The 18,662-nt window shown below is 48.1% G+C and overlaps 1 protein-coding gene across 4 annotated transcripts in view; it reads left to right on the top strand.

The window, feature by feature from the left end:
* Ctbp2 (C-terminal binding protein 2) overlaps positions 1 to 18,662 on the top strand; it is a 130,563-nt gene that overhangs the window by 77,623 nt on the left and 34,278 nt on the right. For 3 of the 4 annotated variants that reach the window (XM_013347872.2, XM_005351404.3, XM_026781720.1), the window contains one exon: positions 17,260 to 17,419. The exons of the other annotated variant lie outside the window; for it this stretch is intronic. In XM_013347872.2, coding sequence (XP_013203326.1) covers positions 17,362 to 17,419 — 58 coding nt within the window. In that variant the 5' untranslated portion in view covers positions 17,260 to 17,361. The remainder of the gene's footprint in view (positions 1 to 17,259; positions 17,420 to 18,662) is intronic. 4 annotated transcript variants of the gene reach the window in all.

The raw sequence follows: 18,662 nt of genomic DNA, 5'->3' as shown, positions 1-18,662 counted from the left end.
CTTATTACATCTCAGGATTCCCAAATGAATGGTTCAGATGATGCCCAGCATCTTGTGGCCAGAGCACAGTGTCATGTCTAATGTGTAACTATTGCCCCTCTTGCACAACCTAGACTCAATCTTTTCATTGCAAAGATGCTGCCTGGGGCGGGGGGGTCACCAGCATTGCCTGTCTTGCCAGTCTCTCTCTCTCTCTCTCTGCTATCCATCCCTCCTGGTTTCACACGCATCATGGTATCCCTGCATGTGTGATTTCATGCATTTTCCTTTCCTATTAAAGTATGTATACCTTGTATTGCCTGCCTGGCATTCCCCATGCACCTTTTGAAACACCGAACTTCTGCTGGTCCTGATGTGTAGAAGCTCCACTTTCTACAGAGTCTTACTCTGAAAATGGTATTAGGGATGCATGTGCCGGCGAGGCTCAGTAGAGGAGTGGCCACTGGGGCTTGCCTCCACCATGGTAACGGGATCTGAAGTGAGGGGTTGGGGCAAGTTCTGATCTCCTTCCGCCAGCGCCTTGGCCCTTCAGGTGGCATGAAGGACTGTGATGGCTGAGTTTCTACTTTGTCTGGAGTCCTCACTTCTGCCTCCAAGACCCAGGTGTACAGGAACAAACCCTCTCCCAGGAGCCTGCTCTGTTTGGCCAGAAGTATCTCTGCTTTGAGAGGAAGGGACTGAGCAGCCAGGTGATTCCTGGGATTCTCTGCAATATTTAAAACCCTATCACATATCCAGAAATGTACACCGGCCACAAGGAAGTGCAGCACACTGCATGATCACAGTGTAAACAGGCCTTTATTGGGTGGGCCTCACTGCTTCCCTTGGGTTCTAGTTGAAGACCTCCCCAGGGATTCTGTCTTGTCTGAAGCAGCCGCCTGACCCCAGGTTATGCTGGAGGGAGCCCATGGGGCGGTTGTTCTCTGCAAAATCATTGCTGGATTGTTGGTTAGCTGCAGGTGCACTGGAGATCATCACTCCGTAATAGTCCCTGCTCATCAAGTAGTAAAACCAACAGGGTGGGGAACCTTAGGAAACTAAACCGGTATAGTGTAAAACTCCACCAAGAAAGAAGAAAAGAACAAACCATCTTCGAGGTAAACAACCAAACCAGAAAGGTCTTGCTTCCTCTGGCCCTTGGCAGAATCCTTACCTCCCCATTCTATGGGCATAGGGGAGTTGAGGTTAATAAAGGGACAAGTTGAAGTGGCCAAGAGATGGAAAAAAAACAGCATGTGGTTAGTAACATGTGACCACGGGGACATTAAATTGTTACCCTGGGATTGCAAGGGCATGCAAGCCACACCTGGCTCTTCTGAGAATCAAAGTATTGGTCCTCCTGGCTTGCAAGGGAGGTGCTTCACCAACAGATCCCTCTCCCTAGCCCATAGATGCACAGTTTTGTTTGTGGAAGCATTTGAACATACCAAGGGCCTCCTCCATGTAACAAACTCCTCCTTCCCTGCAGATCTTGACCCGCCTCACTATAGCTGTTTCACATTGTAAATTATTAGAAGACAAGGATGGCCTCCTTTGGTTAAATAAATACACACCATGAGTCTTGAGTGCCTGCAACCTCTACCCCCAAGTTCAGGTTCTTTAGAACTCGGGGTACAGAATGCAGGCCTCAGCTAGCCCCTTTGTACCGCTTCCCTGTGAGTCCCGTTGCAGGCTCCCTTGCTCTTGCCTCCCTAGTGGTGTAAAGCCCTTTGTCTTCATATTTAAAATAAATGAAGTGAAATGCCTGGGAGTCTAGGTCCTGTAAGGCTGGAGCCTAGACACAGCCAGATCTCCTAGGTTTGGGAGTTTCTATCTCCACTCTCACCCCTAGGCTACTGAACAAGTTCTACCATTGTGGAAAGGATAGCAAGACCTACTCTTAAGTTTCTAGGAACTAATGAGTACATTTGAGGGGCTCTGGAATGTTCCTACTGCCACACCTGTTGCCCTCAGGCTGTTAGGGTTGAGAGTAGCCTGGTTACTGAATGAGCTGGGGTGGGAAAAAAGTCACTCACTCTGCTCCCAGGGAGTGCCCTGAGCCTGCCCTTGTTGCCAGCTGCTCCAGCAGAGGGGGCAGTTCCACCCCGAGCCACCAAAGAAGCCCCCCCTTTTTTTCTTTAACAGCAGAGAAAAAAGATGTTTGCTATAGTGAACTGTTGAGATTCCTCAAGACATTCCCAGACACAGCCAAGACCTTCTCTGAGAACAGTGCACTAGCTCTGCTAGTTGGGTCAGCTCCAGGATGTTTTGAGCACAAATAAAATGATCCATACCAGGGTTGTTTGCCTCTGCGGGAATCCAGTAAGAGGCCAGCACTGCAAGGCCAGGGTCTAATAGGGGCTGGCTGTGAGGTGCCCTCAGGCATACCTCCTGGGCCAGCTAGAAGATTCCAGAACAGCATAAATCGTGCACAGATGTCACACTTCATGCCCTTCTTCCCTCCCCTTTGCTTGAGCAGGTTTCCTATCCCCCATGGGAAAGTGGGTTAGTTTGGTTTTTGTGACTCCATAAAACTAATGTGCCACTCTTCGGCCATTTCTTGCTGTCTCCTCCTGGTCACCTGGTAATCTAGCATCTCTCCATGGAAGTCTCCGGTAGGCAGAGGTAAAGTGGAGGCTCTGGACTGTCCCCCACTGAAGCCTCAACACAGGCATTTCCTCTAGGACCACGATTGTTAGACACACTCGGCATCGGGTGGAGGAGTTATCATGGCAAACAGGGCGAGAATTGGTGTTTTCATTGAAAACACCCATCGACCTTGTCTTGTCTTAGATTTCAGTGCCGAGTGAGTTGTTCGTGAGAGTCTTTCCTGAGACAAAGGACCGGGGAGCCGGGGAGCGTGTCGTGACGAGTTGGTTGTTCGGTGGAAGTGTGAAGTGGAGTAGCGCGAGAGGCGCAGCCTTTGTTTTCCTGTGTGGATTTCCTTGGCAGTGTTTCTGTAGAGGGTAAAAATAGCGCCTTGTGCCTTAAATTAACACTGGGGAATGCTTGCGTGGATCCGCGGCACAGCCACATGTGTTCACAGTCTTTATGGTTCACTCAGAATGACGCGGGTGGCAGGTTCCCATCCACCCATCCTACAGGTTCAGTTTCAAAGAAGAGGCCTGGAGTCTTGGCTCCCCTGGGTGAGGTGATCCCAGGACGGGGCAGTGGGCCTTGCCTGACCTCACCACCGAATTGTGAAGTAAAGTCCTGAAGGTGAGTCTGTCTTCTTCTTGTCTTGGTGTCCAACACATCAGCAAAGCCAAATCCTGCACAAGCTCTCAAATACACACCAACTCTTTCCTGTCCCCTCAGCAAGCTCAGTCAGGCAAAGAAACTGGCAAAAGCGCCTGTGAGCCACTGCTCCGGTGCTCCAACTCCCCATGAGTTTGCTCCCAAGGTCAAGGGTGAATGTGAAGCTGACTCTGTGGACTGCCCACTAGAGAAGGATGTAATGGCATCTGGCCCAGCTTCTTCCTATGTGTCCAGAGGGGTAGATGCGAATCAGAATAAATCCTGGCACTTCTTAGGTCCGAGTTTCCTCTGAATGCTGTGACTTAACGTCTTACAGCCTGTGCTCTCCCTCTCTACACTGCTGGAAACAGTTTTCCTCTTGCCTGACATTAAATGTTACCCGTTGTGTAGCTTTCTGCAGTTGTCCTCCTGCATACGCCCGCAGAAGAACCTATTAGTGTCTGTCAGTTTCTGACAGCGTCTGGCCTTTTACATGCATTCTATCATCTCCTTCTATCCATCCTCCCTTCCATCTATCCATACACCATCTATCCTCCATCCTCTGGATATGTTGTGTCTTGGTGTCACATTGTTGAGAAGGAAGCACCGTCCTTTAAAAAAGACAGCAGGGTTAGCGTTGTAGCTCAGTTGGCAGGGTGCCCTACATGCACCCAGTACTGCATAAATTGCATGCCTGCAATTACAGGACTCAGGAGGGTCAGTTCAAGGTTAGGTCTTGCTTGGTAACAGGCTAAATTTGGGGGCCGCCTAGCCTACCTGAGATCCTGTTCCTCCCCACCCCTCCTCCAGAAAATACGAAAGACCCCTTGAGAGCACTAGACAGTTGGGCCGCAGGCAGGAGCGCATACAAAGTACTGCACAGGAGCATCTTGCAAGGGACCAGTCATTGTATGTGAAGTGTTCAGACCATCAGGGGAAGCATCTCTGTATTTCATTGGGTGTTTCTTAGTGCTTGCGTCCCTTAAAGCGAGAACCCTTGGGTAGAGTAGAGGCCATTCCCTTCTCCTTCCTGCATAGCCTTTCAGATGTACCCAGCTTTGCCCACTGCATGCTAGTTTGTCCACAAAGACCTGTCTTTTTATTTAAATCTATTTCTCCCTGAGACAGGGTTTCTGTCTATAGTCTTGACTGTCCCCGGAATTCACTATATAGACCAGGCTGTCCTCTTAACTCAGAGATCCACCTGCCTCTGCCTCCCAAATGCTGAGATTAAAGGTGTGCAGCCCCACTGCCCAGCTGAGACCCATGTCTTTCTCAGCCAGGCTTATGTAAAAACCGCAAGACCCCAGAGAAAACAGCCAGTCACTGATAACAGAAGGCCCATAATGGGAATCACGGTTTATGGAAAGTGCCAGGCCTGATCCCTGCTGTGGGGCTGGCCTGACTTCCCTTGAGGCTGTTTTGGGGCTTGTGAACAGGAAACAAAAAGGACCAGGGGTTGATTATAACAAAGACCAGGCCCCCTGAGCCCTGGGGGCGGGATAGCCTGGGTTCCTGCAAGAACACTGAGAGGTGAGCTGGCTCTGAGACTGCGGCTTTGTCAGCAGATGCAGTGAGCCCTATTTTAAGCCATGCGGTGTACCAGGACTTCCTGTTATTCCAAAGGAACCTCTTGTTTTGGTTTTCGTGGGGATGGATTTATTGAAACATGTGCTAGTGGGGTGACCCAACCGTGTACTAGGACAAAATGAAGCTGGAGATCCCGGGCCCAACAGGGAGGGCACACCTTCCAGTTGCCACACCCCAAAGCCTGGGAGCGTTTGTAGTCCCAGTGATTGTCTTTGGGTGAACAAAGACTGTTGCCTGCCAGGGTCCCAGACAGGGGACCCCAGAGGCGGAGCTGGTCAGAGGACAATTGAAAGGGGTTTTGTTGGCCCTCTAGGGCTAAGTTAAGCCATGTGTGTCTCTTTCCAGGAGTATCAGTCCAGCCAATCAGAGCCATGTAAACCCCACTCACTTCCTGCCAACCTTTTGACACTGCCAGATGTTTTTCCTTAACAACTGTCATTAGGCCCCCATACTCGCTGACCTCATCAAATTGTATTGAAGCCATTTTCATCCATTTTGTTCTTAAAACCCATTTAACCTTTCCTGAGTTCCCTCTGATTGCCTTGCCTTCTGAGTTAGCTGCTTTGCTTCTTAACCCCACTGGGTCTCGTCTGGGCCGTGTCCCGTAGCATGCTGCTCCCTAAGCTGAATAGAGGGTTAACTGGTATTTCCCACAATGGGGTAAGCTACAGAGTGGCAAACACAGAATATAATAAGGGCCAGGAGAAAAACCTCCCTGAACTCAACGTGTGGGGGGTGTGACCCGGAATTTGGGGCCCTCGTGGCTAGGTCATGTGGTTCCTTAGGAACTTAGAGTTCCTGAGCCCACAGGAGTTGATTTGGCTCACACCTGTCTAGCCAGGTGTCAAAACTTAGAAGACAGACAGAGTTGGTTTTCAGCCTTCCTGTAAAATGAGCCACGAGACTCATTAAGTAAATCTCTCCAACTTAAAGTCAGTAGCCTAGTCTTAGGATCTCTGGGGTAGGGGGTCGGGGTGCCTGTGCTTTGCGGGCACCTGAAATTTTGGAGGGGAACTCAGCTAGCGAGGTGATGCCCTAGACCATCGTTGTGTTTGTTGGGTGGTCTTCTGTGTGCTGTAAGTGCCTCAGGTGTTGAGGGTCGTCAGCACGGTGCCTATGTAACCCAGCACCCAGAACCATTCAGACTGTCTCTGCACATGTGCAAATAATGTTTGCCTGCATAAAGCAGTCCAACCACTGGGAGCTCCCCCGTTTCCCACAGTCCTATCCCTCAGAGAAAGCTCTTGCCCATGTCAGGTCTGTGTACCCCTGGCCTTCTTTGTCTTTTCTGTCTCAAGCCCTTTCAAACCAGTCCAGCAGGTTCTAGAGAGTGTGGTCTCTGAGTAGTTCTAAGCCATAGGGTGGGGCTCCATGGGAAGTAGCTATTCCCTGGGGCTGGATCTCTGTCAATTGCTTCCAGGCTTTTGCACCAGTAAGCATCTGCAGAGCTGTCCTGGGAGAGGTGGGGTCAGGGGAAAGCGCAGCCTGGGTAATCAGGCCATCTGAAGATAGCCAGCTGTTGGATTTAGTAACTTGTAAGAGGGACAAGGATTCGGGAATGCCACACCTCTTAAAAAGTCAGGAAAGAACTCACCTGCAATGGTGAAGCCCAAGATTGTTACTTGGCACAGGGAACTCTTGTGCACATGACCACAAAGTATCCTTCCTGCTTCTTTGTTCATCCCGGGTTTCAGGCAGGGCTTTCATCACATCTAACCTCACACCTATGGTTTCCCATCCCAAGAACGGTCACGTTGACGACAGCACGCTTGCAGGCTACCTTGAATGTTACCCTGTGTCTGCTCTGACTCTGGGAGTCGACACTTGCTAATAGCTGTAGTTCAAGGGAGTCGGAGGGTCTGTTTACCCAGCGAGATACGTGTTCTCAATGTGGGGCCCAGGCTCTGCTAGATCTTTCTACTGTCCTCCAGATTTATGGGTGTGCATGAGTCAGTGTGGAAGACCCCAGCATGCCCTAGTACATGTGGAGGGTAGCCCCAGAACTTATTCTAAGTGTCCGTGGTAAGTGAAAATAGCAGCAGACATTGCACTCTTGGGGCCGCTGGGTATCGCTGATGGAGTTCACCCCAGGAGTTCATGGATTGGATGTATCACAGACCCAGTGTCAGCACAGGCAGCTGGGATTTACAGCCTTTGGTAGGTCAGTGTTCTCCAGCCTGTGGGTGCTTGGAGCTTGGTGTCAGGCGTTACAAATGGATCCGTGACTTTGTCTCTCTGGTTGAGCTGAACTCCCATCAGTGACCATAGTAAATTTGATGGGCTGCATAAAGGGTTCTGCTACTTAATCTATGGTGGTGTGACAAATTACCTCAGAATGTGGAGATTTAAACCACACACCACTGTCATCTTCATTCTGGGGGTCAGAATCTGCCCAGCTTAACTGGGTACCTGTGGCTCGGGTGTTCTCCATGCTACTGCAGTCTGGATATTTACTGACCATGGTTCCTCGCCGACGGTTGATTGCCGGTGACCTTCCAAGAGTGCCAACAAGAGCCTGGCCATGCTTGAAGCCACAGTTGTCTTTCATCTGATGTCTGAAGCGGTTTGCCGATCTGATTCTTATGAGCAGAGACTGCAAATGCATGCGAGTGCCAGGCTTGGGATCAGGAGTCTCAGTTTTCTTTAAAAGAGTTTGGTTTGTAAAATTATTTGAAATGCAGGGCTTCGTTGTGCAAATTCGCCATCCCATGATACAGATCTCTTATGGTGGTTCAGTAATTTGAATCTCTATATTTTTTTAAAAAAGACTTATTATTTCATATGCGTGTAGATGTATATGTGTATGCTGTGTGTATGTATGCATGCATGCATGCATGTCTGGTGCCTGCGGAAGCCCCAGAAGAGTGCATTGGGTACTATGGAATTGGAGTCACAAATGCTAAGTCACCATACAAGCGCTGGGAACCCTGGTTCTCTAAAACAGCTCAGTGCTCTTAACCTCTGAGCCATTTTCCCAACCTAGGATCTCGCTTACTTTCTGTTGGTTTGTTTGTTTTGTTTCTTTGGAACTTACAGGAAATTTGGAGTCTGCATCAGGCAGGGGAAGATTTGGTCATCAAGCTAAGATACAGGTTTTGTCTTTCCCTATGTCTTTGTGTGTATGGGCTTCTGGTCTGGCAGAATGTGTAACAAGAGCTGGATTAATGAATGAGTTCTTGTCCCTGGAGCCTCAGCAAGGTCCCCTAAGAGGAAGCAGATCCTCTGCTGGCACGATGCAGCCTCTGAACAGTGCCCTGCTGCCCCAAACTAACACTGTGCGTCTACTTCCACTTTGATTGTTCCTCCTTCAGAGTTCCCCACCGGATCCCGTCCCCAGGCTGACTCCAGAGCCTGGTGGTAGGGATGAGAGAAGAAGCGTGCTCTTTCCTTCCATCCTCTCACTGGGTACCACCTTCTGAGATGCTTGCCTACAGGTCACCTGGGATGTCAGCCCTGTAGCCCACTTCTAACACTGGCCATTTCTTTGCTCCTTCCTGTCCTCTGAAGCAGAGACTTGGGATTTCAGGCAGCCATTGGACTCTGGGAATCACACACGGCTGTGGACCCTACCCTGGATGAAACTTGGGAAGGTCACTGTAGGCATCTTTCATGGAGTGACACTAGCTACTGGGCAGACTGCGCTGGGGAGCAAAGATGAAGGTTTTCCCTTTTTGTCCCTTTGGGGTAAGGGAGAGAATAGAGAAAAAGCCTTTAATAGGTTCACTGAGCGCCGTTGCCCTCCTGAAGACCCTCCTGTCACAGAACTGTCACCCCAGCTACTCTGGACCTTGAAGACTGTTCCTTGATGGTTGGAATCATGCCACTTGGTCCTTTGTTTCTCTGTGTCAGGGTTTCTCCACACAGCCCTGGTTGTCCGGGAACTCACTTTGTAGGCCAGGTTGGCCTTGAATTTAGAGATCCACCTACCCTTGCCTTCATTGCCTGGATTAAAGGTGTGTGCCACCACACCTGGCTCAGTTGGTTCTTGTCACCAGCAACTCTTTTGATGTGAGAGCCGTGGCAGAGGAGATGGGATGGGAGTTCTTCCTTTGGAGGTTGCCGGGGGGTGAAATCGGGGCTCCTTGGGACCCTTTGGCATTGCCCACATTTTAAAGCATTTCAGTTGTGTCGTCTGAGTGGCATCTCGTTGTCACAGCAACCATATTTGAGGTAATGGTCAGAGAAGGTAGTTGTTCTATGGAGAATACAGGGTTGGTTGAGACATGTTGTCCCTCCTGTAACATCACTAGGTTAAACAACCCTTTTCCTTCATCACTGGGGGCTCCCGACCGGAAAAGCTGGTGAGTTAGGCTGGCAGGTGGAAGCTCTGCTAGCCTCATACCTCCCTATGTAAAATGGGAAATCTAGGCCAGTGAAGTAACCGGAGACTGCTCGTTCGTTTCCCAGCTGCTCAGATCTAAATAATCACACAGAGGCTATATTAATTACAACACTGTTTGGCCAATGACTCAGTCATATTCCTAGCTAGCTCTTACATCTTAAATTAACTCATTTCTGTTCATTCGTGTATCACCACAAGGCTGTGGCCCACCAGTAAAGTTCTGGCTGCTACATGGCGTCTCCCTGGCTCTGCCTACTCTCTCTATATCTTTGTTCGGATTTCCCACCTGGCTTAATTTCTGCTAACCCACTGGCCAAAACAGCTTTATTCATTAACCAATAAAAGCAACGCATACACAGAGGGCATCCAACATCCCGTATCTAAAGGTACTTGCCCCCAGAGTTGACATATGGAGTTTTTAACCCAGGACCCAAATAGTTGGAACAAGGGAACCCGACTCCCAGAAGTTGTTCTTTGACTTTCACATATACTAATGGTATATGCTCCTCCCCAAAATAAACTAATAAAATATCATTTTAAAATGGGAAGTTCCTTCCCTACTTAGCATCTACTGGGGGGTGGGGCTGGGGGTCGACTCTGAAGTCTTACAGGAAAGGGACCTTAGGGTGAAGGAACAATTGCTCACTTGTGCACGGCCTCCTCCAATCCCAAGTTTCAGTCTGAAAACTCTTATTGGGCTTTAGCAGAACTGCACAGCCTCACACCTCCACTATCCTGTCTTATATAGATCCTGCCACTGTCACGGTCCCCTCAACCGTCACTGTGGGTCACACATCTTTGCATGAGAATTGCAAGCATAATGAAAAATCACCCCTGAGGGCAGCTCATGCCCCTCTTGGTCAAAACTCCACACGCCGGGTCCGGAACCTCATTCATTGTTCCTTGCGATTGACCACCTTTTGTCAGCCTGAGCTGTGAAAGGGGAATCTTGGCTCCAGATTAGGAGGGCTTGGCATTCTCTTCTTTTCTAGTCACATTGCCACCCTTCAGCATCCATTTATGGGTAGGACGGAGGCCAGGTACCTTCAGTTTCTCTTGCTTCCCAAGACATGGAGTTCAAGGGTAGCCAACAGTATTTTTCTCCCGGTTCTTAGTGGAGTCTACATGAGACCCAGGCAAAGCTACCCCGTCTTTGCAGCCTGGGGTGGCCAGGCAGGGTGAGCAGTGCCCTCTGCTGGCTGAAGAGCTACATTGCTGGGCACTATGCTTCCTCTAGGCTGTTCTTGCTCCCAGCACAAAGGGCAGGAGTGGGGGTGGGAACATGTCTTCTTTTCCATTGCTTTTGTGATAAGCAGGTGTAGACAGTAAAATGCAAGTATTAGTACATGTATTTTGGCCTTCATAAATCAAGAAGTAAGCCCCTGGGGTCCTTAAGGGACAATGTACTACCAAGTTGAGCAGTTTTTTTTTTTTAACATTTTTACCGTTGTAATTTGTAACCTTATAAAATTGCCTTTCATATATATTTAAATACAGATATAATTCGTAAGTATTCAGTTGAGCCAAATCAAAGTTACATTAGAACTAATAATATTTCCATAGACAAATGGTCCAACATTTAAGAATAAGCCCAAGTATTTGTTTATTTGATTATAATGATTTGTGTTCACAGTATATTTTAATATATAACTTTGTTATCTAGTTTGTTGTAATTTAGTAAGTAGCTTCATGTGTGTAGCCTGTAATCTCCATGCTTTTCTCAAAGCTACATATGTGGGCTGCTGGGTCTCACTGTCATCCACCTCCTGGGTCCAGGCTGCTGTTGGCCATCCACCCTGTGTGTGTGTGTGTGTGTGTGTGTGTGTGTGTGTGTGTGTGTGTGTGCAGCGCTGGACCTGGGAGATACATTCATTGTGTGTGCATTTTTGTCATGGGCTGTGGACTCTGCCCTCAGTGATCTTTGGGGTTCTGACCCACCATCTCCTTCCAGCAGCTGTATGGTGACCCCTCTGCTGACATTCTGCATCCTCTGCTTGTTCAAATGAAAACATTCTGCACCGTGTCTTGCTTTAAACATGTCACCCGAGACGAGCTATTCTGTCCCATAGAATGTGAGCTTGCTGATCCCATTACATTGCTTAGCCAAGCTCCTTAGCTACGGAGCATGTATCCCACACCCGGGTGAGGGACCCACTAGAGACTCCTCGGACCAAGCCGCTGGAGCACAAGCCATCGTTTCTATGCCTCTTAATTTGAGTGGACATTCGCTTGTTTGCTTTTTATCCTCTCTGTCCTGTCTCTATTATTAACTAAAATATTTATTTTCAAGGCATATTTGGAGGACAAGGGCTTTTAAATTAAATGTGTGAAAATTCTAGAGAGCTTCTGTAGAATGTGAAGACCCACAGTAGATTCCCAACATGACCGAAATAAAAACAACCAATTAGGAACATTAAAAATTCTCTCTGCCTAAATCCTTGTGCCTCGGGTATCACTTTTAGCAAGAGAAATATTCAGAAGTCTCGAGGCTTGCTTGCATTTAACACTGGGAAATGTATGTGTACGGACCAAGAACCCCAGCACAAAGCGGGATCGTGCTACTTCCCTAGGGAAATCATGGTTTTAAAGTTAAAGCACCTCTCCCTGGACTGGGGAAGCCTTTGGCCTGGTGGATTTTCCATGGCACAGTGAAAAACTATATGTAACTTCTGTTCTCCTAGCTTCTGCTGCAGCTCAAACCTAGGGTCACATAAAAGTTAATAGAGGCCAGCCTTGTGTCGCTGAGTGCCCTCCAGATTCTCTGAAACTCTGACAGTGGCAGAATCTGGCCACTAAATTATTGACAGTGTATTTCATTTTTACACCTGAATTAGTCTTATGGAGTCCATATGACCACATGGTATGAGATTTTTGTCTTTATTTTTCTGGTTTGTAACTGTCACAGTCAGCCAGAGAACAGGTAAGTAAAAGGCAATAAAAGTAACTAGTTACCTTCCTAAACCCCCAACTCTTGTACATGCTGGAACTGCTCAGATTGGCAAGAGGCGGTGGCTGAACCACAGCTGCCTGTGTGTGCATTGCAGGCACTTTTGCTTTGCAGGGTGGAGATGGGTCTCTGACCTGTTGGGATTATATGACTAGCGATGGACCCGGTCACCCAACATTGGGCTGTCTGGAGAAAAGGAAACTGCTCTGTTCTTACTGTACTGGCCTGTCCCTGGGACTCCGTGTGAACTGTGTGTCTCATGAAGGGCCCTCGTAGGTTAGTTACCTCCAGGGCCTCAATGGACGGCCCTGGGAACGGGAGGCTTTCTCTTCTCACCCCTCACCCACACCAGAAAGAGAAAGGAAGGGGGGACATTTGCAGAATGAATCTATTCTGTGCTTGGGGAGTGACAATCCTCTCTCACCATTGGCAGTCACTCCAGGCTAGGGGCACGCAGAAGGCTCAGAAAATGGTACCTAGTGAGGAACTACTTCCAACATGAAAGGATTTAGGAAGCACGTAAACATTCTGTCCATGGGAATCATTTTAGAAATTGATCTGTAATTTCTTAGCAAACTGAGTAATTTTTGTTAGCCGTCTTTGGTTGTGCTTGGCTTCTGAATGAAGCCTATGGAATGGCTTTGCTGGATAAAACAAGGGGCAGAGTTAGCTTATCCTTTTTCTGGATAAAACAAGGAGCATTGCAGATGCTCTTGTTCGGCATTGAGAGGCCCTAAGCCTGCACCCATGCCTCCTAACAGCAGGGTCCTTCTTTCCCTTCTTTCCAAGGTCCTTGTTGGGCCTCACCTGGATTATGTGCAAGAAGGTCTGGTAAAGGAGGGTCCCAGCTGTTGAAGGTTCATGAACATACACCCCGATGCTGTTTTCTGGGTGTGTGGACCCTTATTCTACCTGCGTCAGATCTCCTCAGCACTGAGCTTTTAAGTCTGCACCTGGTTTGTGATTAACAAGGAGGTGTGTCCACTTAACTGCAGTGATACTAATCCTTTAAACTGTTGTGTGAGTAGATTCCCATAAAGGAGGGACGCCGTCTGTGGTGTTAAGTGGGCTCCAGAAGCTCCGAGAGACAATGTTGAAGATGCACACTTGCGCTGCAGCCAGCTTGCTCCATCCGGTCTCTGTAGAGTATGAAGTAGAATGAAAACACAGAGTCCCTGGAATTCTTGTGGTACAACTGCCTGATGGCTTGGTTTGGCCAAGAGGTAACCATTGGTGGCAATTGGTGAAAAATGCTTACCTAACCAAACCGAGGCTTTGAAGAACAAGTGGTTTCTTTTGCCGTTAATCCTGGATGGTTTTCTTTTATGTTTAGTTTCAGGGTGGATAGTTTTAAAATTTTTGTGTTGGTCTTTCATTTTTTGTCCCTTTCTTGAATCTCTTTGACACCGCCATGAAACGGTGTCCCATGCAAGCTTTCTTATCTAAACGTCTCTTTGGCTTACTTTGGTTATCACTCACTTTTTCCAGGGCTGTGTATCTCTGAGCCATCAGATGCCTGATGAGTAGAGAGTACCAGATCTTATTATAGAAAGTGTGTTTTTCCTCTTACACACACGCACCTGTGCTAAGCACCAACATTCACCTTCTGCCAGAAGAAGGCATTTTTGTCTTTTCTTTGGTATAACCAAATTGCCAGCTTTGTGATTCTTGCTCTTTGGCCATTAAGCAAAATTGTTACTGAAACACATGGATTTTAGCACTGTAATCAACTGGATATCAAAAACTAGTTACTGAGGTCTGGAGAGATGATGGCTCAGAGGTTAAGAGCACTGGCAGCTCTTCAGAGATCCTGAGTTCAATTCCCAGCAACCACATGGTCGCTCACAGCCATCTGTAATGAGATTTGGTGCCCTCTTCTGGCCTGCAGGAAGACATGCAGACAGAGCACTGTGCACACAATAAATAATCTCTTAAGAAAACAACAAAAAACTAGTTGCTGAGTAACTAATGGTCAGATGGCACACGGCATACACAGTATGGATACACTTGACAACAGGATGGTTTCAGCCCTAGCCAGATGCTGCAGGTTGGCATAGGATTTATCTTGCTGCTCAGTAGTATCATGTATAATTTGAAATGTAGTGATTTTGAGTTTAGTAAATTTTTAGGGTAACTGAAGCTGAGGGAAACACCTTAGTTTGGGAAGACTACTATAAGTTAAATTTCACTTTGACCAAATAGAACTTTGAGGTTACTTTTATCTCTGGGTTGGGATTTGGCCTGGTGTTCCTTTGGTTCCCTCCTGTGAGGTATTGCTTCATGCTGCCGCCTCCTCCATGAAACATACACACACACTGCGCGTGCGACAGGGTTTCTTTGTACAACAACATTAGCTGTCCAGAAACTAACTCTGCAGACCGGGCTGGCCTTGAACTCACAGAGGTCTATCTGCCTCTGCCTTCTGAGTGCTGGGATTAAAGGTGTGCGCCACCACTGCCTAGCTTGACTTTGAGCTTTACTGGCATTTGCTCTCTGACTTAGGCCAGATGTACTATTGGAACTTTGTAAAAACTGTCAAGAGCAAGCCCAGGGCTGGTGAGGTAAGTCCTTAGATTTCCCCTGTCTGTCTTAGACTTGGTGGCATACAAGGAATGCCCTTTCTGCTGCCCAGGCAAGGAGCCCAAGTCTCCAGGACTGCCCTCGCCAGGCCGCTCTGTAGCGGAGTTCTAGAACCCCAGTCCGCCTCCGGCTTTCCTCCTGCTGTGATTCAAGTTGTGATTTCAGCAAAGAAATAATAGACCCAGAGCATTTCCGCTTCTTTTTATCCCTTATGTGTACTTTGGTATTCTTGAACATCTTGACCGATGATATCAGTAGATGACTGTGACAAATTCCTCTGGCTGGAAGATTATTATGACTTGGGAATGAGGACTGACGTAAAATAAAGGGCAAGCTTGGTTTTCATAGCAAACCCAAGAGGGCTATCTGTGATGGATGCCTGGGAGCCCAGAGCCAGTATAGCTGGTGCAGTGTGGGCATTACTGGTATGACGAGGCCACTGTGCCTAGCTCCATTATAGAGCCTGTTTTGTGTCTAATGTTTGCACAGTAGCTATGTTAGTCTTCATAAATAGCTTGCTTCTTAGAAGGGAAAAGAGGAAAAATGTCTATTTCATACTTTTTTTTTAAAGGCAGTGTTGTGGGAGGGGGTGGTAGCTGTCTGTTGTCACCACCCCCAGTCTGGGCAACACTTTAACTAGCTACCCACAAGTCTCTTCTCTGCTGATGGAGTGGGTGGGTACCCCCCACCCCACTCAGTTGGTCTGCACTGGACCTCACAGAAGAGCCCCAGAAAAGCCAGGCACGGGAACCAGTCCCAGTAGAAGATACAGACGTTTGTGTAATCTGTTGGCTGATCTCTGATTGCACGAATAAGATTCAGCTTATCAATTTTTCAAGAAGCCATCTAATTATACAAATTAAAATTCAAAGGAAAGCAAAAAGAATGATTATGCCTCACTGGAGGAGGAGGGTGCACAGCCCATCTTGTGGCCGATGAGAACACTGGCGTTTTTTCATCTTCATATCGCTTCACTAATATTAACTCGGCCTTTGGGTGAGGTAGAGAATGAGGCTTGTGTTTTTCCCAGGAGCTGCCACACTGTAGTGTGGACATCAGAGCCTCAGCCTCAGTAAAGTAGAAGGACGAGCCCAGGCTCTCCGATGTGAGCGTGGGCTTGGGTCACGTTTCCTGTATGCATTTGTGGCTGGCGTTCATAGGTCCTGGTCCTTCTGTGCCATCTCTCTTTTTCCTGAGTTCAGGGCTTGCCCACACATGGCTACCTTTATGAACGAGCCCAGCAACAATGACACCAAGAGTTCTATAAGCTGTCCATGTGGGGACCGGCTCGTTCCAGGCAGCTTGGGTCGGATGTCTCTTGGATACTGTGGTCATTATTTATATAGTTAGAAACTGCTTTTTCCTATTTCCCCCTCTCCCTCAAACTCACGTAATTATTGCTATAAATCTTTAGGCTGCCTTACCAGCCACATTGCTGGGAAATTAGCCATTAATTACCAAGATCTTGCCTACCTTTTCACTAGTCAGACCAGCCCTGGACCATGATGAAGTAACTCTTAGCATTCAGCATAATCGATGCCTGCATAGCACCAGAGAGCTCACTTTTAACCCTTGAGCCTGTCCTCCTTTCTCTGCATAATTCGCCTGATAGCGTTCTCGCGCCCCCCCCCCCCACATTTTGTTGTTCGATTTAAAGCACGCTGGTTTTGCAGTGAAGAGTGGGAGAACAGTAAATGGGTCCCTTCTATTCTCACAGTGACTGACCAACCTCTGAAGGAGAGACTCTGTAGTGCCTGACTTGAAATTTATGAACTTAAAGAGAGGGACCTTTGGATCAGGGCAAATGCAGTTCAGGCCCTTCTCTCCTGGATCCCGAGTCATCAGGGAATGCCCAGAAAGGTTCAGCCAGTCCAGGAATGTGAGAGTAAATGCAAAGTCAGCCATCTGCAGCCCCCTCTGAGTTAAAGGAAGGTTCTAGAAGATGGCATGGGCAAGCTCAATTTTACACAGTGTAGCAGGGAGCTTGTGTTGTGTTGTGTTGTTGTGCTGTGCACTACATTGTGGTTTTGGTGTCTGGCCCCTGCGAGTCCATCATGGAAAGGAAGCACTCTTGAAAACTGCCTAGCGGAGGCCAAAGGGCGCGCCTGGGATGGTAGTCGCAGTGGTGCACGGGTACCCCATGCCATTGTAGTGCCCGCAGCCCAGTGTTCCAGAGCTGTCTGTGAGGCTGTTTCCGTGGTGGAGTAGCGCTTCTGTGGCTCAAAGAAATGGATGGCAGATCCAGCCAGCTTTCTCTTGGTCTCTGGCCTTGGAGTTGATATAACAACTGAGGTTGTTTTGTAATTTGGTGTCCATAGCTGAGAAGCCCGTGCACTGCCATTTGCTGTTTTCAGCAACGCGTGTGGCAAAGGCCCTCTCTGCCCGCTTGCTTTCTGACGGACCCAAGGTAGAAAGCAGGAGTTTGTGTAGGCTCGTGAAGCAGCCCCCTCCCGTGTTTCGGGAGGAGAGCCAGCCCCGCCTGTCAGAGCAGCAGGTCCCCTCTTAGAGAGTGGCAGGAAGTCATGAATGACCTTGTGTCCTGGAGGTCTCCAGAGAGTTAAGGATTCTTTTCTCCTTGTTTCAGGGTTCATAGTGGCGCAATGCACGCAGACTCCTGCGAGTTCCCCTAAGTTCTTAGCGGACTGCTTTGCCTTTTGAATCAGAGAGTTGCAAAGTTCGATAAAGAATGGCCCTTGTGGATAAGCACAGAGTCAAGCGACAGCGATTGGACAGAATTTGTGAAGGTAAGAGCCAGCGTGGCTGGCGGGTTTTCATGAAAGACACGCAGCCCCTCACGCAGATCCTCTCCGTCCTCATTTTAGATAGCTTGGCCTGACCAACACTCGAGATTCCCTTCCTGCCTGACCTTTTCAGGCATTGGCCACACCACATCCTTGGCAAGTCCTTTTTTGCCTTTCCATAGGGTCTGTCTTGTGTGGGGGTTGGGCAGACAGTAAGGGAGGGCTGTAGGCTGCTAGGTGCCTTGCTTCCATATATATACCTAGGGCTATTTTGCATATGAAAGACACCACATATCAGGACCAGCTTTTTTAACTTCCTGAAGTTTCTAGACTTTATCTGTTTTCCATTAAGATATTTACAACAATGAATTCCAAGATAGTTCCAAGGAGCCCACTCTTGCCCCTCTTGATGTTTTCAAGTCCTCGGTATCTTTGAAAATGTCTGGAAGTGTTTTATTCATGAAAGGAAAAATAAACATAATTAAAATCTAATGGAAACCTGGGGATAAAACTCTGAAGCATTGATTAAGCACTGTCATTTCCTAATTAGTAGCAAAGAACCCCAAGCCCTGCAGCTGTGTCAGCCCAGAATCAGTGCTTCAGGATTCACCTTGTCTAGGGGTTCTTTGGAGTGTGTGTAGGGCTAGCCTTGGTGCCTGGTGTGGTAGGTGCATTCCCCATCGAGCCTGTCACAGGGCGCACATGCAATAGCTGCCCTACCAGCTCCCCGGCAAGCACACGCGCCCCCACGCTCTTTCCCCTGCAGCCACCCATATGGAATTGCTTGTCCTTTAAATAGATGTAGCTCAAGCCACATGGGATGGGGACATCAAAGCCACTTTACTTGAGACAGCCCTTGAGCACTGTGCAGAGTATGCAAGAATCCCACCCCCTACCCAACCCAACCGTGTCCCTTGGCTTCTGCTACAGTTTATTTCATGGAGCTCTGCATTTAACTGACTTTTAAAAGTAAACATTAAGAATATTAAATTTCTGCTTTTGGTATCTGACAACACGTTTTAAACCCTGCAGAAAGATTGACAGGCTAGTGTCATGAATGTCTATACTTTTTTCAGCTGCATTTCCTAACGGAACATTTGATTGCCTTTTATGAAGTATAAGGGTGTGTGTGTGTGTGTGTGTGTGTGTGTGTGTGTGTGTGTGTGTGTGTGTCTCTGGTTTGCTGTATGAATTGCTTCCAGAAGAGAGTGAACCCCCACTCCACCCCATTGGAGTACTTAACCTG

This window comes from Microtus ochrogaster, chromosome 8 (genome assembly GCF_000317375.1).
Source record: "Microtus ochrogaster isolate Prairie Vole_2 chromosome 8, MicOch1.0, whole genome shotgun sequence".
Lineage (NCBI taxonomy): Eukaryota > Metazoa > Chordata > Mammalia > Rodentia > Cricetidae > Microtus > Microtus ochrogaster.
This window is presented reverse-complemented; position numbering and strand designations above follow the sequence as displayed.